This window comes from Ictalurus furcatus, chromosome 1 (assembly GCF_023375685.1).
Source record: "Ictalurus furcatus strain D&B chromosome 1, Billie_1.0, whole genome shotgun sequence".
Lineage (NCBI taxonomy): Eukaryota > Metazoa > Chordata > Actinopteri > Siluriformes > Ictaluridae > Ictalurus > Ictalurus furcatus.
In genome coordinates, this window is record NC_071255.1 from 28,905,019 (window position 1) to 28,928,365 (window position 23,347).

Genomic DNA, 23,347 nt, shown 5'->3' on the forward strand with positions numbered 1-23,347 from the left:
ATATTGAGTACCCTGTCCAGGGTGTACCCCGCCTTGTGCCCGATGCTCCCTGGGATAGGATTATTGTTATGGGAATATCGGATTATTGTTGTCCATGTGAACGTGCTGATTGTTGGTCATAATGAGTAAGGAATAGTTGCACTCTGTTCTTTCATGCAGTGGTTATGCAAAATGCAAATGCTGCAGAATCAGTGATGTTTTTGAATCAGATTACAGATTTCAAGAGATACGCTGATAAAAGAAAATGACTTTGGATCAAATGAAAATGACTTTTTTTATTCAAAACTCTAATCTAATGTTTCAGTTCAAGGTCTTGTTGATAAACAGACAGACACACCAGACAGATAGTTCAGCCATATGAAATGTAATTTAATGCCCTGTTGTCACAGAGCGCAGTTATCCACCCACCACCACCACCTACTTCCTGAGGAATTTTACATTTAATTAATTCCTTAGATGCATATAGCACTTGTCTAGACACTCAAAGTGCCGTACATAGTATGGGGGGGGGTCTCCTCATCCTCAACTAGTGTGTAAGCATCCACCTGGATGATGGGACAGCAGCCATAGTGCACCAGACCTCCCACCATACACCAGCTATTAGTGGAGAGGAGAGAGTGATGTAGCCAGTTCAGAGATGGGGATCATTAGGGGGCCATGATAGAAAAGGGCCACTGGGGGAATTTCACCAGGACACCGGGGTTATACCCCTACTCTTTTACAATAAGTGTCCTGGGATTTTTAATGACCACAGAGAGTCAGGACCTCAGTTTAACATCTCATCTGAAAGACGGTGTTGTTTTTACAGTATAGTGCCCCCGTCACAGATCACAGGGTTAGCACCCCCTGCTGGCCTCACTAATACCACTTTCAGCAGCAAGCTTAGTTTTACCCTGGAGGTCTCCCATCCAGGTACTGGCCAGGCTCAACCCTGCTTAGCTTCAGTGGGAAACCAGGCAAGAGCTGCAGGGAGATATGGCTCTGGTAATTCAATACTTTTGGACTGATTTTTAATTTCCTTAAGGTAAGTTTTAATTAAAGTAGGTTTTATTTAAACCAGTATTTTAAGCACTAATGCCCTTAAACAAGAACTTACCTTTGGCTCGAAAGTGAAATCAAGTATACACACCGCCCTGCTACTGTTCATGCTAATATGTCTCTGGTGAACAATTTCTTTTTCTTGCATCATATTTCATCTGTTGGTTGAACGTACATACAAATATTACCTCCGATTTGATCATCTACTCACAATGTGTGTGCGTTAAAATGATAGAAAGCCCTGTACACCGTTGCTAAACACAGTGCGTGTCTGGTGTGTATCCCCAGATTGAAGCCTGCAGTAAAGAAGCCGAGAAGATCGACTCTCTCATTAACTCGGGCAGTCCCACGCTGGTGTCCCACGTCCCCCTGTCCGCCTTCCTGACCTCTGAGCTCAAACTGTCCACCGTTAGCTCTGCTGCTCCCCCCAGTGCTTCCCTCAGTGTGTCCACCTGTCTCTCTCTCTGTCTCCTCCTCACATTCCTGCTGTCCTACCTAAACAACCTGAAAGGTCATTGCTGAGCAACAGCACCCCCAGGACTGACCTTTGACCTTCCTCGCCTCGTTCCCAGAAGCCCCAGTCTGCATAGCCTTGACAATCACAGAAATGCCAATCTGATGAGAACAATCACTCGAAATATGACGGGACAATGAAGTTAAGGAATCGATAATGGACTGTTGAGCTATATTCCTGTCAAGGGTAAGCTGAGGGGTCTTTTTTTTAGCTGTCACAGAGCAGTGAGCCTCAGAAAGCATGAGGAATAAAGCAAGGAGATGGATAGAGTGAGATCTCCGAATGAATTTCTGGCTCTGGTGGTCCTCTCTGCTGCCTTTCACTTCCGGTCCACTGGAGCAGATACTTTAAACAATATACATTTCACACACATCATTTTATAGATGAGAACTGAAGAAGATAATCAGTGGAAGTGGAGAAGGCTTTCTACCACAAAATTTCCTTCATTCCTCTCTGTATATAATTTAATAGACTTAAAAGGAGAAACTATAGCCATCCTAAGCCGATTTTTCACTGTACGATTTCAGCGGCCTTTTAAGATTATTACTTGTCACACTGCATGAAATGATCCCAGAGAAATCTTGGCCAAATTCTCTACCAGTTCTCTGTGTCAGATGACATGATGAAGATCCTCTAAAGATCTTAAAGGATCGTTAAAGAATGATTGTTTAAGACTTATTAAAGAAAATGACTAAGTTCTGCTTACCAATTAGGGTAGTCTGTGCTCGTACAGAAAAGGGGGACACATTAAACAGAAACATGCTTGAAAGTGAGCTTGTCGCGACGAGCATCTTTTGTCTGTCCATTAGCATGCTTTGTTTACGTGTCGCCTTTGCCGTTACCGAATTTGTAGCTGTCCGGTGAGTTTTGCGCCATCCTACTTATTGACAGCTTTTGGACAAGCACGGTAACAACAATCACGCTGAGATTTTAATCACAATTTTCTGACACTACCAGGACTTTGCCGTCTTTGGTTGCAACGGTGCTGAATCAGTCACCAAGTAAGCCTGTAATATTATTCATTCAAAAGGCTGGATTACACTTTCTTTTAACTATGCGTTCACGTCCACAAGATGGCTGCCGCACATATCCTGTGGTCATTATGAGTGTCGCTTGCGCGCATCCTCAGAAATGAACAGTAGGCATCCACATCTGTATTAGTAAATATGTGAACGTAAGGTCAGAGTTTACAATTTGAGACTCATGACGACATTCATGACGATGGTAGAAAGTTTCAACAGAGCTTTTACAGTTTTACAGTTCGACTTGGAAATCTGTCGGACACTGTGGGTGTTTTGGCTCTAAAATGCCATCTAGTGTAGAGGTCGACTGATAGTGGATTTTACCGATACCGATAACCAAGTTGGGCAGTACCTGCCAATAACCGATTAATCAACCCATTGATTATTCAACTGTTTTTAAAACTGATACTGAATGAAAACATAACACTCAAAGTAAAATATTGCTGAACTTTATTATGAAAATAAACAGTTCTGCCTGTACGATGAAAATGTTTTTGTACTGAATTTTTTTAAATGAACTAAATATATAAATATTAATATATATTAACTATTAATAAATTCCAAGTAAATAAAAGATATACATCCAAACTGAACCAAAAAGTAACACTCCAAATAACAAATAAAAATAGCCTTTAAAAAAAAAAAAAACAGTACAAATATCACAACAAAATTAGTCAGTTTATATTTCGCCTCTAGAGGCCGCTCTTGTACTGTATAATGACAGTAGACCCTTCTCAGCTGCTCCCGCAACAAACCCCACCGGGTAAAACTATCGGTGTGGATTTTTGCCCATAACCGATCATTCCAGCGATCGTTTATCAGTGCTGATTAATCTGCAAAACCAATCAATCGGTCGACCTCTAATCTAGTGGATGTGGTTTTATTTCTCCGGATGTACACGAAGTACATAGTTTAATATGTTTAACAGTGCTGCTCTCGTTTTTATTCACATCAAAAATAAGACAAATGATCTCAACTCATGGCTAAAAATAAATATTTTAGCACGTGTAAATTTTGTCCGCTGCAGCAAAATCGGGCTGAAAATCGTACAGTGTAAACCTGGCTTTAATGAATATGACAATCATATCCACAATTGGGTAATCACAACAATATGCCTTGTTTATATAGATTATATATGTAAAGATTTATTATATGAAGTGTTGCAAAAAACAAAACAAAAAAAAGTATGTTGTTAAAAATACTTAAATGTTTATTTTAAGATGTTTTCTGACCCGGAGGTCGGAGCCACAATGTGCCATTTTTAAATCTTATTCTTGCATGATGACAATTATGAAGTGTTTTTACAGAAAGCTGTGTATCGTTCTGTCCTGTCCGTGTCTGATTACATGTTGTCTCTGCCTATGTCAAATGAAGGATTTCTTATTTTAACAGTATTATTGTGCTTGGGCAGCTTTTGTAGCATTTCCACTCAGTGGAGCTTTGTGCTCTTTTATGTTTGTGTGTTTGCAATTCAACTGATGTATTTTTATAAGATAATTATAATAAAAAGTGTTCATATTGCCAAGTGTAAATCATGTCAGGCCGAATGTATGTTGTGTTTTTTAGAGCACGCCGTCTCTTTTTTGTGCCTCAGTTTTTTGTGTTTACAAACTGCTGTTTTGTCATCACTTTGACATGTGCAATCAGCATGATGCATCTGTAAAGCTTCAGACTTGTACACTGAGATTGGCCATCATCAAACAGAGGAATAATATTCTCTCTCACACCAATGCACATCTATTTTTTTTTTTTTTTTTTTTTTTACAAATAGTTTCCAAAAATGATATCAGTTCCCATGCTTACAAACCATCAGTTTTCTAAATGTCTAACTGTTTTTTTTTTTATAACTCAAAATATGTCTAATGTATTAATGTGTTAGTAAAAATAAATTGAGCAAATATTCATTTTCCAGGGAAAACGAACACATTGTAATTAAAAATAATTTGTGTGTCAATAAGGAAAGTAGCAATCCGTGCTGTGAAAAGTATTTGCCCTCATCCTGATTTCTTCTGTTTTTGTGTATATCTCATACTAAATTTTCAGAAATTAAAACAAAGGCAATCTGAGTAAACACAAAATACAGATTTTAAATGATAATGTCATTTACTGAAGAAAAATAGTTATCCAATACCAACGGGGCCTGTATGAAAATGTATCTGCATTCATAATGGGGTTCAGCTGGACTAGACACAACCAGGCCTGATTACTGCAAACCCTGTTCAATCAAATCAACACTTAAATAGAACTATTTCAACAGTATGAAGTTGGTTAAAAGGTCTTACCCAGTAACACACAATGCCAACGCTGAAAGAAATTCCAGAAACGATGAAGATATTTCAAAGGTTCTGGGATTCCAAAGAACCACAGTGAGAGCCATTATCTCCAAATGGAAAAACTCAGCACACTAGTGAACCTTCCCAGAAGTGGCCGACCTTCCAAAATTCCTCCAAGAGCACAGCAATAAAGTATCTATCTATCTATCTATCTATCTATCTATCTATCTAACTACTCATCCAGCAAAGTCACAAAAGAGCCAAGGACAACATCAAAGGACCTACAGACCTCTCTTGCAGCAATAAAGGTCACTGTTCGTGACTCTACTATCAGAAAGACACTGAGCAAAAATGACTTCCATGGAAGAGTGGTAAGGTGAACACCACTGCTAACCCAGAAGAACATTAAGGCTCATCTGAATTTTGCCAAAACACACCTTGATGATCCTGAAACCTTTTGGGAGAATGCTCTGTGGATTGATGAGTCGAAAGTGGAACTGTTTGGAAGACAGGTGTCCCGTTACATCTGGCGTAAACCAAACACAGAATTCCGTAAAAAGAGCATCATACCTACGGTCAAGCATGGTGGTGGAGGTGTGATGGTGTGGGGATGCTTTACTGCTTCAGGACCTGGGCTATTTGCAATAATTGAGGGAAACATGAATTCTGCTCTCTAACTGAAAATCCTAAAGGAGAATGTCCAGTCTTCAGTCCGTAAGTTGAAACTCAAGTACAACTGGATTATGCAGCAATGATGACAATGATCAAAAGCATAGGAGTAAGTCCTAGCCCTAGAAGTAAGTGAAAGACTGATCTCCAGTTATCGGACGCATTTGATTGCAGTTGGTTGAAGTTATTGCTTCTAAAGTTATCTACTCATCCATCATCTCTGTAAAAAAAAAAAAAAAAAAAACACAAAAAAAAAACATTGCAATCTTCACATAAAAGTCATTATTCAACTTGTTGTTCCCCTTGTTAGGTCTGAGCTGGGGAAAAAAAGGTTTTCATTTGAACCCTTTCATGCATAGTGGTCACTACAGTGGACAGCTATTCAAAAGTTATTTTCTGGCTATTGCAAGGATTTCAATAGAATAACTGCATAACAGACACTAGAGTGGACACTTCAATAACTTTTTGCAAAAATGTATGTAAAAGTAAAATAAAATTATTTTTTATGCCTAAAGAAGAGTAAAAACACAAAAACATTACGAAATCCTTGATCAAGATTTCATCATTCATGCATGAAAGGGTTAATGCCTCAACAACTTACAGGAACAACTTCACTGGCTAAATTTATGGCACTTGTAAATAACTTTGAGTATAGCCGTATTGGCAGTTGCTCCTGCGATATTTAATTGTATATTACTACGTATTTTTTCAGTCTCGGTTGTTCTATTTATTTTCTTAATGTGGGAAAAATTTCTTAATGTGTTAACTGCTGTTGTGTCGTTCATTATTGTGTTTTTGCTGCCTTCTTGGCCAGGTCACTCTTGCAAAAGAGATTTTATCTCAGTGAGCTTTTATCCTGGTTAAATAAACGTTACAAACAAACAAACAAAAGGTGACACAAACAGATTTTAGGTTTAAGGGTGCAATTAGTTTTTCACATTGGTGATAGATGTTGGGTTTTTTAAAATTATTATTAATTTATTTATTGCTTCAGTTGAAACAAAAACTGTTGTGTGTTTACTCAGGTTATCTTTGTTTCACGTTGTATTTCATTTGAAGATCTGAAACTATTTAGCACGAGATGTACACAAAAACAGGAGAAATCAATATAAAATACTTTTTCACAGCGCTGTATTTAAGCACATTCCACAGCATTAAATGCAGCTATAGATACATATATATATATATAAAAAAGTATGAAGCCATTCTTTAATAAATAAAAATTGTAATCATTGGCAAATTGTTGTGTATAAGAGGAATAAAACAATTGGGTGTGCTCTTGTAGGAAAATATTTAACTTTGGGGCAGTAACAGCCCTCTTCTTCACTTCACACCACCTTATCCTTCATTATTTTCCTATAACAGCACACACTAAACTGTTTTAGTCATCTTATATTGCAACAATTTGCCTGTCTTTATCTGTTTAAAGTTATCTTTTGTGAAATGTTAGTTTCTTTAATCCCTTTAATATTGTAACAGCTATATATAGCTTGTAATTTTACTGAAAGCGTAAACTCCTCTGTTCTGAAAACTTTAAGGAACTGCCTTAGCTCTGTAACAAAGTGCTGACACTGACACTCCTTTAAATATGTTGGAGGAAATTCGTTTAAAAAGTTCAACCTATCACCGATTACACAAGCAGAACTGTTGTTATAGACCCATCAGTATTCAACAAAAAACTAACACAGCATAAAATATATATATATTTTATTATTATTCCCATGATCTAGTGATAAGCCTCAAAAAGACATTTTATTTCCTCCTCATCTGGGAATCAGAAAACGGACAGTACATGGTGAATATAGATATGAAAAAATATCAGTGGATAATTTGATTGACATAATAGTTATGTTAAGTTACAGAAGCATGAGATCTACCCATTTATGTCACACATGTACACAGAAAATGAGTGGGCAGGGGATGAGTATAAACAGCCAGTGAGGAAACTTAGCTCTTCACTTGACACACTTCTCACACTCACATGATGATGATGACGAAGTTGTTCCTTCTAATGATATTCTTCACAGTAAAGCAATCAGGTAAGAGAAAGATCATTATTCTTTGTGTATTTTTTGTGGTGAAATCTTAATTTTGTTGGAAAACACTGTAGTTAATAATCACAAAAACCGCCACAGTATTTGTGTAAAAAAATGCTAAAGTCAGTGATGATGTGTTGGCATGGATGAATTATATTACTATAGTAACAGGAAGGCCAGGTTCGAAAAACACATTTATTCCTTTGGAAGATGCTTTTATCAAAAATGAGGCAGGATACAATGTACTGTTGAGCGTTTTAGGGTTTTGTGTAAGTTCCGGATGTCTGGTACAAACATACTACCACACAAGTATAGTATACAGTGCCCTCCACTAACATTGGCACCCTTGGTAAATATGAGCAAAGAAGGGCGTGAAAAATTGTCCATCCATCCATCCATCCATCCATCTTCTACCGCTTACTCCTTCTTCAGGGTCACGGGGGACCTGGAGCCTATCCCAGGGAGCATCGGGCACAAGGCGGGGGTGAAAAATTGTCCTTATTGTTTAACCTTTTGATCTTTTATTTTTTTAAAAAATTCACAAAAATACTCTGCTTTCATGGATATCAAACAATTGAAAACACAACACAGGATTCTCCAAAAAAAATTATTGGCACCCCTATGAATTCATATAAGAAAATGTTTAAAGTATGTTGCCATTGATATTTAAAAAGATTTTAGTACACCTGCGTGACTGGGAACAGGAAATTGTTCAACCAAAACTTCCTGTTTCACATGGGTATAAATACGAGGTAACATATAGGCCAAATTTCCTTAGTCATTCATGAAAAGGTTGTTGAGCTTCACAAAATGGGAAGTGGTTATAAGAAAATTGCAAAAGCATTGAAAATGTAAATTTCCACCATCAGGGCAATAGTTAAGAAGTTACAGTCAAATGGAAATATTATGAATCATGTGTCTACAGTATATTGTCTCAACGCACTATTAAGGGGATGGTTTGAGTGGTCAAAAAATCTCCAAGAATCACAGCTGGAGAATTGCAGAAGTTAGTTGTGTCTTGGGGTCAGAAAGTCTCCAGAACTACAATATGACGTCACCTACATCATCATAAGTTGTTTGGAAGTATTTTTTTAAAAAAGCCTCTACTCTCATCCAAAAACAAACTCAAGCGTATTCAGTTTGCCAGACACTACTGGAACTTCAAATGGGATCGGGTTCTATGGTCAGATGAAACCAAAATAGAACTTTTTGACAATAAACACCAGAGGTGGTTTTGGTGCACACAGAGAGGTAGCCATATGGAAAAGTACCTCATGCCCACGGTTAAATATGTTGGTGGATCTTTAATGTTTTGGAGCTGTTTTTCTGCCAGAGGACCTGGAAATTTTGTTAGGATACATGACATCATGGACTCTATCAAATATCAACAGATATTAAATGAAAACCTGACTGCCTCTGCCAGAAAGCTTAAAATGGGCCATGGTTGGATCTTCCAACAGGACAATGATCCAAAACGTACATCATAATCAACACAAAAATGGTTTCCTGACCACAAAATCAAGGTCCTGCCATGTCCATCCCAGTCTCCTGACTTGAAACCCATAGAAAACCTGTGGGGTGAACTGAACAGGAGAGTCCACCAGCGTGGACCTCAAAATTGGAAGGATCTGGAGTGATTCTGTATGGAGGAATCGTCTCAGATCCCTTGCCATGTATTCTCCAACCTCATCAGCATTATAGGAGAAGACTCAGAGCTGTTATCTTGGCAAAGGGAGGTAACACAAAGTATTGACTAAAAGGATGGCAATAATTGTTGCACACCTATAGTATACAAATTTTGGGGGTTTTTTTGATAAACCTGTGTTGTGTTTGCAATTCTTTGATATCCATGAGAGCAGAGTATTTTTGTGAGTATTTTAAACAAAACATCAAAAGGTTAAACAATAAAGACAATTCACATTTCACAGCCTTCTTTGCTCATATTCACCAAGGGTTCCAATATTACTGGAGGGCAACATTTTCATATCTTCAATTGTCCAGATTGGCTGAGTCTGTGCCTACTGTGCCTCAAATAGCCTCCTGTTCCTGACTGACAGAAGTGGGACATGATGTGGTATTCTTCTGTTTAAGACATCTACCTCATGGTTTCACATTGTATGCATTCTGAGATGCTTTTCTGCTCACCATGGTTGAAAAGGGTGCTTACTTGAGGTTCGGTAGCCTTCCAGTCAGCTCGAACCAGTCTGGCAACAAGGCATTTCAGACTGCAGAACTGCTGCTTCCTGGATGGTTTATTTTGTTGTTTTGTTTTCTGTACCATTCTGTGTAAACCCTAGAGACTGTTGTGTGTGAAAATGCCATTAGATTAGCAGTTTCTGAAATACTCAAACCAGCCCTTCTAGCTTCAACAACCTACAACAATGCTTCAACAATTCCATATACCAGTCAGTGAGATCACATTTTTCCCCATTTTTCCCCGTTTCCCCATACATGCATGCTTATATCTTCATTAAACAAACATATCCTTGTGCTAGTACAAGGTCATCATCTAAACTACTATCAGCTAAATCCCTGTTAAAGTGGAGCTAGTACAATGAAAACAATACTTAGTGAAGAGATAGGTCTTCAGACTTGGCTTGAAGTTAAGGGAAGTTCACTCCACCATCTGGGTGCCAGAACAGAGAAAAGTTTTCATCAATGTTTTTCTTGTACCTTGAGGGCTGGTCAAGTACAAATTCTAGAGGCTCAGAGGAACATGGCGCAGAGCAGCCTTCGGGTTGTTATGAAAAGGATAAGAATATAGACCCAGTGTGACTGGACTATGAATGCAGCCAATTATTGAGTAAAGTCCTTCTCTTAATGGTACTGCATACTGAAAAGTGCTGCATGAATGAATCAGGCTCAAAATTAAATTGCTCGTAATGAAGTTCATATTTATTTTCTCTTTTCACTTTTCAGCATTCAGTGTTTATAATGCACAGAAGGTCGATAATCAAAAGCTTGAGTTTGTGATAAAAGCTGCATTCACAGTCCAGCAAAATTTAGCCATTCTTGCCTTGTCCTGTGCATAACATGTAGCCTACCACTCTATTGTCTCTCTATGTATATACAGTACTTTAAATAAGTATTGAACACCCTTGAACTTTTCTACATTTCATAGAATTACAAATTAGGCCCCTTGACTGCTTCTCTGACTAACGGCCTATTTATGCATTCACTTTTAGTGGTTGGACACCACCACAATGGATTTGAAATGAATCAATCAATATGTGATTAAAGTGTACCCTTTCAGCTTTAATTCTAGGGGTTTAACAATAATATTGCATTAACTCTTTAGGAATTACAGCCATTTTTTACACCCAACAGCTTCTTAAGGCAAATAAATCAATTGTTCTTAAATGGCCGACTCAGTCACTTGACCTCGACCCAATGGAGCAATATTTTTTGTTAAACCCCTTGAATTAAATTGAAAGTCTACACTTCAATCACGTCTTGATCGCATCATTTCAAATCCATTGTGGTGGTGTACAGAGGCAAATAGACAAAAATTATACCACTGTCCAAATACTTATGGACCGGACTTTAATCAATTTCAGTGGATCTCTAAAGCAAACTAATCGAATGTATCTGTGTGTGATTTACAGATAGAGATGCACAAAATTGATTGAACTGCTTTCTGTATGAATAGTAACAGATGTGCTAAAAAATGTACGATTGTCTAATTGAAGAAAGAACATTTATAATCAATAGCCCACAATAAATCTTTTTAAAAATTATTAATTCTATTAAACAATATTAATTCTACTAATTCCATTATTCTACTGTGTTTTTCTTCCTTGCTCCTGCAGTTTCTCAGGCTGTCATCTCAGTGGATAATGTGTCTGTACAACAAGGAAAGTCCATCATCATTCCTTGTTTATATAATGCAAAATATATTAATAATCAAAAGTACCTGTGTTATGGATATTTATGGACATTCTGCAAAGATGTTCAGCAAAGGAAAGACAGAAAGGTGTTCGTCTCGGATGACAAAACCCAGCATATATTTACTGTGACTATGAAGAATGTAACAACTAGTGACACTGGTAATTATTGGTGTCGTGTTGGATCTAATGTAAAAAAAAAATTTCGACTACAAGTAACACAAGGTGAGATTACCATGCGCCATCCATTTGTGTTCTGACATATGTACTTGGGGCATATTCACACTTGAGGTTTTTTTTCCTGTAAAGAAAATAACATTTATGAAAACAAGCCTGTTATTATGACAAGCCAAGAACTGATCCTAGGTCCGGACTTAAGTATTTGGATCAAACGTGAAAGTGCCCTAAATCCACATTTTAGTACAGGTGTGGACAAATCATAAACTCTTTCTCTAACAACTGAACACTCAAATGTGCCCAGTTGTTTGTTTTGGTTGCCTTTAAACCTAACTGATTGGATTAATATGTGGTAATGTAAGAGTAATGCAATAAAGAATTTGGCCAATTGTTTGTAGACACTTGACCATCACACCCATATGTGCTTGTTGAACATCCCAGTCCAGATTTAGTCCCTCTTTGCTGTAATAATAATCTCCACTCTTCTGGGAAGGCTTTCCACTAGATTTTGGAGCGTGGCTATGGGGATTTGTGCTCATTCAGTGACAAGAGCATTAGCAGGATCAGACACTGATGTTGGGTGAGGAGGCCTGGCGCACAGTTGGCATTTCAATTAATCCCAAAGGTGTTCAATGGGGTTGAGGTCAAGGTTGTATAGGACACCCGAGTTCTTCCACTCCCACCTTCACAAACCGTGTCTTCATGGAGCTCGCTTTGTGAACAGGGGCACTGTCATGCTGGAACAGGTTTGAGGCCCTTAGATACACTGAAGAGAAATTTTATTGCTACATGCTGTTAAGATATTCTAGAGTCTAGACAATTGCATGCTTCCAACCTTGTGGCAAAGCCCACTTATGGGTGTTATCTCCATAGTCCTTTGCCCATAAAGCATATGGCAGGCTAGTTAAGTACTGAAGAGCACCCTGAACAAAGAGACACCAAGTCCTGGGTAAACACTTGGCTACGAGCTGTGGGGTTTTCCCTTTATATTACACATAAACATTATTATTCAAGTCTTTCAGCATGAGGTGTTGTGCTAGCAGAAGAGTTCCATGATGTCTTTACACTTAGATTATTTTGTTCCTGATTCTGACTTGATCATCTGTCAACCAATGTGTGTAGTGCAGCAGGTGGTGGGATTCAAGTAGTGTGCTATAGTTACAGAACCTACTTATCCACCAGGCAACAATGAATTATAAACAAATAACAACACATAATCCTCCTGGGTGATTTATCCACCACTGTAGTGTAATCATGTTTGTTTGTTTGTTGTTTCATTTATATTGACAAAGGCCACATATACTGTAAGCAAGAAGAAATGAAGAAATAACGTGTTGTTATTGTTGTTGTTGTTTAAAATCTGATCTTTTATGTATTCCCTTCAGCTACTCCTCAGCTGTATGTGAATGCTCAGATGGTAACTGGATATGAGGGCAACAATGCTGTGATTTCCTGCCATCATCAAACCAAGAAACCAAAAGAATGGTGTAAGATTGGTGGTGCATGTGTGAGCACTACTGGAAACATGAGTGGTGCCTGGGTTCAGCTCAGCAGTATGGATGGGGGTTTTAGTGTGACCATGAGCAAGCTGACGATGGACAACACAGGATGGTACTGGTGCTCAGCAGGAGATGAACAGATGCCTGTTCACATCACTGTGCTGAGCAGAAAACCCAACAGGGAGAGGTAAAATCCTGCTTCTCTGAATCCCTGAAGGAGTTTAATTTTATATTTTTGTTATTTGTGTGTGTAATATATTTGTATTTTGTTAATTGCTATATACACTATATAACAATTTCTCACTGTATACTATTAGAAAAAAGAAAGGTTCTTCATGGGTTCTTGTTTTGGATCATTGAATATTTGAAGGATGGGACTTGTCACATTTTGTGACGTAACGGAGATAAGGTAGGATACAATCGCAGGTTAAACAGTTTTACTGAGAGACACGCAGGCAGGTAAATCCAAACAGTAATCCAAAACGTAATCCACAACCGTAATCCAATAACATGCAAAGTTCAGACGATCGGCAAACAGGCTTAAACAGGGCTAGGCAGGAATCGAGGTCGTGGTCACGGAAAACAGGGTCGATACACAAAACATGAAACATAAGCTATGACTATGAACTGGGAGCGGAGAAACCAGCGTGAACTAAACAAACGACTATGACTATGACTATGGAAAGTACTTTTAAACTAATCTACTATACTAGATCTATTCTAATATTCCGCGCCATGTGCTGGGAGGCGCTCGGTATATATACAAACATAATCAGCGTCCTAATGGCTGAGGGTAATTCAGACCCACGTGAAACAATAGCCAATGACAGAACAGGGAGGAGACATAACAGAAACATAACAAATACACATGTCCAAATGTCACGATTGTCAACAACGAAAAAGCAGGTGCTCGCGCACCATGCTCGGCAGCGTGCACTCACATGCTCGGCAGCACGCTGCTTAAAGGGGAAGTCGTGACAGAACTATATTGTTCTTAGCTGTACATAAACTCATGGTTTTCCATTATTATTTCCATTAAATGTTTCATGGTTTTAACCGTGATTTCTCTTTCTGCTCCACAACAGACGCTCATTTGCATGGCTGGTATTTTTGGGATTGCTGATCACATTAATTTGTATGGCTGTGATTGTGTTCAGGAAACATAAAAAAAGTAAGTCGTTCAATGAATATTTCCAGTTTATTGAGAATGCTCATCGCACAAGGAGTAAATGATTGCTTGTTCCAATGCCATGGTATCACCTTTACAGATATTGACATTCTATGAAATTGCAAAACTTCCATTTTTTTCAGAATGTCAAATGTTGTCATTGCGCAAAAGGCCTGAGAATACATATGTAAGCATGAAAAAACCAAAACTACAAGTAAGTATAACACCAAGTTGCCTTCTCAGGCAAAAAAACAACAACACAACAACAACAAAAAAACCTATAAATACTTATCCTGTACATATATCACACTGATTATATGTAAAGTATTATACTGTACATAGATCTTTTTTATTCATTTGTCTAACTATCACATGTTAATTGACCTTTTCCTCTTTAAGACAAAGCAACATGAAGATGAAAACGTTGAAGCTCAAGAGTATGAAATTATGTCCAGTCCCATGCAAAGACTGGAGGTAATACACTACAACCAAACATGCTGGACATTGTACAATTTTTATCTTTTTCTTTTTATAATTCATACACTTTTAAGTTGTGAATAATGATCATTTAGTTCTACTGAGTAAGAGTACATCATTACATCATCATATTATTCACTGGAAATAAACGATACACCATTTACACTGTTTATATACTAGAGTTTATACACTATTTATACTTTTTATACACTTGTGGGTTATGAATAATGATCATTTAGGTTATTAAGTGCTTACAACATAATATTACTCAAAAGAAATAAATGATTATTATTCACAACTTTAAAATACACATTTACACTGTACACTCTATACTATTTATACAGTAGTGTTTATACACAATTTATACTTTTTAATTATTGGGTCTATTAAGTGCTTACAATATATTACTCAAAGGAAAATAAATTATTCATTATTCACAACCTAAACATACAAATGTATGCACTATTTATACAATTTATTTAGTAGGGTTTATACACTATTTGTACTCTTTTACATAATGATATGGGAATAATGATAATTTAGCTCTATGGTGTAATAGGTTGACAAACTCTTAGCTAATGTCTTTATCTACCTCATTCAAGGTTCAGGAGAAGAACCCTGAAGACAATGAATCACCAAAGACTGGTATGTATTTATGTTTTATTATATAAATAAAACTTATATCGTTGAGGTGTGACATTTTCCCATATTCTTCTCCAGCCATGATTTTGCCAAGTTACAGTAAAGTGTACTAAGGGGGTGTGAAAAAAGTGAAAAACAACAACAACAATCATCATCATCATCATTATCATAATCATAATCTTTAGTTGTATAGTTCTTTCTATTCTCTATTTCCAATATCTCAAAGTTTAAGGCTGAGTATTAACCATAGGTCGGTTTCAGCTGAATGAAGTGTTCAGGATAGGGCTATACTGCTTTAGGATTTCAGCAATATATACCAGCTCTAAACCATTCAGGAATGTAACCTTTCTAAATTTCTGAATTTCAGGACTTTTTAGTCATTGTGGAGCTTAATAGGCAGCCACTGTAGCTAGTGGTCATAATGAGGATTGCTGTGTTTTGAACAAGCTGAAGTTTGCTTAAAGTAGAAGAGCAGCCAGACAACTGTTTATGTTATAGTAATGTAAAGTGGAGGTTTTTCAAAAGCATGGACTAGTTTCTTAGCATCATTTAAGGTTAGCATATTTCTCATTTAGCTACGGTTCTTTGCTATTGCTCATGTGGTATAGTCGTTCATGGAATAGCCGTCCAGCTCCATGTTGAAATCAGCATTTTTGGGGGGGTGTGGGGGAAATTGCAGGCAGACTTGCAGATCAGTGTTTCCTCTTTTCTCTGAATTTAAAAGACGAAACGGTTTGTTTATTCACACATTGCGACTCGTTCCAGTTTTGGCGTCATAGAGACGTGTTCCTTTAATCGAAGGGGAAAACATGTTTGTTTTTTTTGACATATTCAAAATGTCTTTAGTTCCTCTTTCACTCTCCAGTATTTCACCAGTTTCTTGGGTTGGGGACAGATACTGATATTGCTTAAGATTGCTACATTGATCACCTCTGCTGTTTTCTGCTCCTATTATTATTCTGCTCCCTAATTTCTCCATATGGGGAATATTAATAAAGTATTATCTTATTATACTTGTGATCTTAATATTATAATGCTTTATCTCTCATTCATTCTTATTCTCAGATAGAACCTTATAACACTAAAGTCACAAACTGTATCAGGCTGATTCAATCTATTATATATAGATAATCATGTGAGGGTTTAAAAAAAAACTATTTTAAACATTTTAGAATAATTGTGAAGACATGAATGCTATACTATATGGCCAAAAGCATGTTGAAAAGCCCATTTCAAAACCAAGGGCAATAATATAGTTGGGTTAGTTCCCTTTCGCTGCTAAAACAGACTCTTATCTTCTGGATGTGTTAGATGTGTTAGAACTGAAGGAAAATTTGTGGATACCTTATGCTGGATTGTCCTTTAAGGTCCTTTAATGTACCTTTAATTTGTGTTTATAATCTGTGTTTATATATAATTTCCTGCTCTATTGCTATTCTTTTTACACCCAGTAGCTACTTTATTCAGTACACCTACAGTGCATCCGGAAAGTATTCACAGCGCTTCACTTTTTCCACATTTTGTTATGTTACAGCCTTATTCCATTATGGATTAAATTCATTATTTTCCTCAAAATTCTACAAACAATACCCCATAATGACAATGTGAAAGAAGTTTGTTTGAAATCTTTGCAAATTTATTAAAAATAAAAAACAAAAAAGCACATGTACATAAGTATTCACAGCCTTTGCTCAATACTTTGTTGAAGCACCTTTGACACAAATTACAGCCTCAAGTCTTTTTGAGTATAATGCTACAAGCTTGGCACACCTATTTTTGGACAGTTTCTCCCATTCTTCTTTGCAGGACCTCTCAAACTCCATCAGGTTGGATGGGGAGCGTCGGTGCACAGCCATTTTCAGATCTCTCCAGAGATGTTCAATCGGGTTCAAGTCTGGGCTCTGCCTGGGCCACTCAAGGACATTCACAGAGTTGTCCTGTAGCCACTCCTTTGTTATCTTGGCTGTGTGCTTAGGGTCATTGTCCTGTTGGAAGATGAACCTTCACCCCAGTCTGAGGTCCAGAGTGCTCTGGAGCAGGTCTTCATCAAGGATGTCTCTGTACATTGCTGCATTCATCTTTCCCTCGATCCTGACTAGTCTCCCAGTTCCTGCCGCTGAAAAACATCCCCACAGCATGATGCTGCCACCACCATGCTTCACTGTATTGATGGTATTGGGCAGGTGATGACTGGTGCCTGGTTTCCTCCAGACATGATGCTTGCCATCCAGGCCAAAGAGTTCAATCTTTGTTCAATCTTTGGTCTGAGAGTCCTTCAGGTGCCTTTTGGCAAACTCCAGGCGGGCTGTCATGTGCCTTTTACTGAAGACTGGCTTCCGTCTGGCCACTCTACCATACAGGTCTGATTGGTGGAGTGCTGCAGAGATGGTTGTTCTTCTGGAAGGTTCTCCTCTCTCTACAGAGACACGCTGGAGCTCTGTCAGAGTGACCATCGGGTTTTTGGTCACTAACTAACCTGACTAAGGCCCTTCTCCCCTGATCGCTCAGTTTGGCTGGGCGGCCAGCTCTAGGAAGAGTCCTGCTGGTTCCAAACTTCTTCCATTTACAGATGATGGAGGCCACTGTGCTCATTGGGAGCTTCAATGCTGCAGAAATGTTTCTGTACCCTTCCCCAGATCTGTGCCTCGATACAATCCTGTCTCGGAGGTCTACAGACAATTCCTTGGACTTCATGGCTTGGTTTGTGCTCTGACGTGCATTGTTAACTGTGGAACCTTACATAGACAGGTGTTTGCCTTTCCAAATCGTGTCCAATCAACTGAATTGACCACAGGTGGACTCCAATCAAGTTGTAGAAACATCTCAAGGATGATCAGTGGAAACAGGATGCACCTGAGGTCAATTTTGAGTGTCATGGCAAAGGCTGTGAATACTTATGTACATGTGCTTTTTTTGTTTTTTATTTTTAATAAATTTGCAAAGATTTTAAACAAACTTCTTTCATGTTGTCATTATGGGGTATTGTTTGTAGAATTTTGAGGAAAATAATGCATTTAATCCATGTTGGAATAAGGCTGTAACGTAACAAAATGTGGAAAAAGTGAAGCGCTGTGAATACTTTCCGGATGCACTGTATGTAGCTTATATATATATATTATAAGCAAACTGATATTGTTTCATACTTCGTTCACAATAGTCAAGTCAAGTGGGTTTTTGTCATACCTTTATATTCCTCCATATACATCGGAGTTTCTTCAGGACCATGGTGCAACACATAACAGTACGCAAGACTACATAAAGTGCAAATACATAAGCGTGTAAGATGAGTGCAATACAAAAAAATACACGCACAATATGCACAGAACAATAAATACACAGGACAATAAATATACAGAACATGGGCTGTAAACTTTAAACCCTGTGTAGTGTAGTAGCAGTATGGCCTGATATCATGGTCTTCCACTGTGGTTTACATTCCTGAGATCATAATCATTTCTTTAGTGATGTAGACAATGCTGTCGGGTCAATATTATAATAATAATAATGATATTTCAAATGACACAGGTGAAAAATGCTGAATAATTCCAGTTCTTACGAAGAATGCTCTTCATGTTTTACTTATAGTGATACTAGTGTTAATGTACAACACAGCAGCTTAGCATTTCTTCCAGAATTTGATGCTTGAGATTTATTAGCGCTGTGTGATGGGTGCCTTGAGTTTCTAACTTGAGATTTTTTGTTTCAGACGGAGGTCACATTACGCACAAAGTTGACGTTGTTCCTGAAGGACTTTACAGCATCTGCTGAATGTGATTTGCTTTACATTAATATGAAGTCTAAAGAAATACTTTTCCATAAGCAGAACTGAAGAACCATGCAGAGCTGTCCAAGATCAGATTCGCCAAAAGTTTACGTGTATTTTTCAAATACCTTCCAAAGAATAAACACATCAACAGAATGAATATTTTATAACACGCTAAAATCTAGTCACACAGAGTACTGCTGCTTCATAACTAATTTAAAATGTTTTTATCTTTGCCTCTAATCTGACAGCACAAGGCAAGGGCGTCTGTGTTTACTGTGTAAGAGAACTCTATGAAAGCAGGGAGCTACACTTTAATACTGCATGTGGTGACTCATTTTTCCTCAACAATGTTCAGGAAAGCATTGCACTGAGCTCGACTGAACGCCATTATTGCAATTGTGCAACTTTTTTGACGTTGCAGTTTGCACTTGTCCTCAAGAGGGCCTCAGTGATATTTGTTTAGCTTCAATTGAGTACGGTATGTAATTGTTTGGTATACATTTATACATGGTGTAAATATGCAAACCAGCATTACTCTATGGTCTTCAGGTTATTATATTACATATTCTCTAAGTACTTTGTATCAGTTCATGTTTTCTAAGTTGGTCTGGATAAATGTATCTGCCAACTGATTCATGATAATGTAAATAAACATGTATAGGGAAAAAAAAGATATATTATACTTTGTTATATGCTTTGTAAGTCGCGTTGGATAAAAGCGTCTGCTATATGAATAAATGTAAATGTATTACACCAGTGTGTGTGTTCTGTATTGTACAGTACATGTGTTGCTGAATTCTCAGATCTGACTGACTGGGACTATTATTGCAAAATAATCTAATAAAATAAAACTTTGTGGTGGTTATACTAACTGTGCTTCATATCAGGACGCATCACACCACATCATCATTGTTTATTTTCCTATAACAGCACACCCCATGGGGTTTTATTCCATACATGCCCAAGAAATACAATTTCCTTCTTACAATAATACATTAAATTATACTTTAAACATTTTATTAAAAATAAATACATTAATTATTTATTATTATTATTATTATTATTATTATTATTATTATTAATAATAATAATAATAATCATAATAAATAAACAGAACACCTTTAAGACTTTTGTACAACTATAATATACAGTATATGTAAAAGATTACAGATAATATATTAATGTTATTGCTACTAAAGGATGGGTACTGCTTTACAGAGAATGTCTTCTGGTTCATAGGGGCATCGTTTAGATAAAACGATGGGCATAAAATACGATCAAAATGAGATTTAATGGTGATGCTGAGGTAAATTCTTATTCGATACTAAAAGGCCTAATTTCTAATTCAGTTGAGTCTTTCTAAACAAATGAAGCAATAAATCTGCGTATAATTTCAGGCACAATATGAAAGACTTACAAATGGAATAACGGAGCTAATTTCATTGTGAGTGTCATTGTGAGTATTATGAACTAGTGTGAAGTACCAGCCTGTGTGTACTGTAGTTCCTGCTACTGAGGCATTAGTGTAAGTATGGTAATGGTGACCACATTGTATTTCACTAGCTTGTTAATGAGTAAGGTTGTGATGTGAAAGAGTGAAAAAATATATAACAGTAAATGCTTTAAATGAACTGCTTATGAGGCTGCAATGGCAGACAGTCTCAGATGTGAGACAGCACTGGTGTGGTTTGATGACACCAACTTTGTACAGCTGATATATTCTCAATCGCTGAATAGAAATTACTTAGAACAGACTGTTGACAACTTGACACGATCTGGTTTAATGAAACTGTTGAAAAGTTGTCCCGATGGAATTTCCAGTGTCTGTATTTATGTAGTTGGAATGAGGGTGTTTCCAGTGGGACTGTACTCATTAAAATGTGATAAACACAACAGCTGACCACTGATTTCCGCGATGTGTCACACATCAGCCTTTCCAAGAAATGACCAATCTTGGTAAGGAAAAGAAGATGGAGTCCTTCCTTTTACCCCAGTGGGTATAAAACATACCGTCTACCCAATGCTACAGTTCTAGGGTGATTGAATTGCCCAGTGCCTAATCAATTTTCACAATTGCATAACGTTACAGAGTACAAAATTCAGTGCATTGTGTAATTGGTTGCTTTTAGTGACAAAAACAGGCTACGAATATCTAAAAGCCACAACTAAAAGAAAATGAATGAATTATATAGTAACACCTTGCACAGTGCACAACCTTTGGAGTTAACAATTTCTATTAATTAATCAACTGCAATTTATGCAAGTATGTAATATTCTGTAATGATAAAAAACGATCTGCTCTTATACTAGTGTTATCTTGCACAAAGAGTTTCTTGCTTAGCAAAATAAATGGTCATGCAAAATCACCAACCAGCAGAGTTCTGAAGGCAGCTCTATCCAAGAGGCTGGAGGAAATTGATTGGTTTACACCCAGAGGAGCAGGCAGCACACATATCCATTATTTATTAATTAACATAGCTTTTTCTATTTCTCCATCAAAATATGTACGGTACCAGCAGGATTTATATCCACAAAGGTATTAGCTAACACTAACTAGCCTGCCAGATACCTAGCTAGCTAACAAGCAAATAAAACAAACTAGCAGTTCAAAGAGTTTATGGTTTGTATACCTTAGCTGGAGAGTCTGGGCTATTTTCTAGTTTAAGACCACTACTAAAAATGAACAAGCTAACACTAACAAGCCAGTTAATGTTGTTGATAATATTTTGTCTTGTATGTTTTGTATATATTTCTGAGCAGTTTTCTAGTTTAACACCACTAACACTGGGGTAGTGGTGGCTCAATGGTTAAAAGGCTGTGTGTTACTGCCAAACTGCCACTGTTGGGCCCTTAAGCAAGGTTTTAACCCTATCTGCGCCAGGGTTGCTGTATCATGGCTGACCCTGCACTCTGACCCCAGCTTCCCAACAAGCAGGGACATGCAAAGAAAGGAACTTTACTATACTGTAATGAAATGAAAACCAAAAAAAACTGTTTCACTATTTGCAAACACTATATTATTATGGTGATCTAAGATCACTACCTTGTTTAATTTATAATTTGTCTTATATAGGCATAATATATGAACTTCGCCATGCTTCTGCATCAAGTGTACAAGCAAGTCAGCTTCTGTACACAGTTTTATTAAAAGTCTCCCAGATTTATCGACTATCAGGTGACTGAATACATAGAGACCACTATCTCCGACATAATGTATCACCACTTTAAAGAAAAAGAACTAATACCTGACCATGCCCTGAGGACCTGCCAGGCCCATCTTGAGGGTCTGTTTCTGCTTGGAGCTTCCTTCAGCTGAGAATCACTCACTCCTGCGAGGATGGCCCCATATGGATAGTCTAAAGATTGCTGTGGATGGTAAAACACGGATACCCTGCTGTGGATGCTCTCATTTGGATAGCCTAAAGACTGTACTCACTGAAAGTAGTTTATGCCCGTCTCATCTATTCTTCAGTGGATAACGTCATGTGCATTGCATAAGAAAGATTTAAAGCTAAAACCCCAATGAAAATTTAAAGGCCCTGATGCTAATTCTGAAGATCCTTTCAACACATTCAGTAGTATTTGATTTTATTTGTTCAGTCATGTGAAAAAAATAAGTACACCCCATGGAAATTATTGGCTTTTTTGATATATTTGGACAAGCAAACATTTGATCATATTTGAAATCATATTTATTAATAGTGCCTATTAATAAAGCTGATACAATCTATCAAATGACACATAAAATTGGCATTTTGTAGTTATTTTCACAATTTAAATGAACAAAAAACAGATCCCTGAGGCAGCAAAGCAACCGTAAACTGTAGCATTTCTCACTGGCGGCCAATCTTGAACACCTGACTCAAATTTTATGGATTTGAAGGTGTGATAATTGTAGGGGTGTACTTTTTCTTTCCATGTGACTGATCTGTTTTTTTTGTTCATTTAAATTGTGAAAATTACTACAACATGTCAATTTTATGTCATTTGATAGATTGTATCAGCTTCATTAATAGGCACTGTTTCAAAGAGGATCAAATATTTGCTTGTCCAGATATGTCAGAAATGCCAACACTTTCCATGGGGTGTATTTAATTTTTCATATGACAGTAGAATACACTTGTGGAAGAATACTGATGCATAATTGCACTGTCCGGTGTCACCCAGAAGAGGATGGGTTCC

The 23,347-nt window shown here is 37.3% G+C and overlaps 2 protein-coding genes across 2 annotated transcripts in view; both read left to right on the top strand.

Moving 5' to 3' along the window:
* Positions 1-4,333, top strand: part of reck (reversion-inducing-cysteine-rich protein with kazal motifs) — a 76,078-nt gene extending 71,745 nt beyond the window's left edge. Inside the window, exon 21 of the mRNA XM_053635694.1 lies at positions 1,327-4,333. Coding sequence (XP_053491669.1) covers positions 1,327-1,560 — 234 coding nt within the window. The 3' untranslated portion in view covers positions 1,561-4,333. The remainder of the gene's footprint in view (positions 1-1,326) is intronic.
* Positions 4,334-12,913: 8,580 nt separating this feature from the next.
* Positions 12,914-20,081, top strand: si:ch1073-59l16.1 (uncharacterized). Its single transcript, XM_053635695.1, has 6 exons — positions 12,914-13,299; positions 14,198-14,283; positions 14,424-14,494; positions 14,680-14,754; positions 15,360-15,402; positions 19,106-20,081. Exons 1-6 carry the CDS (start codon positions 13,028-13,030, stop codon positions 19,165-19,167), a joined length of 609 nt encoding a protein of 202 aa, XP_053491670.1. The 5' UTR covers positions 12,914-13,027; the 3' UTR covers positions 19,168-20,081.
* The last annotated feature ends 3,266 nt before the right edge of the window (positions 20,082-23,347 follow it).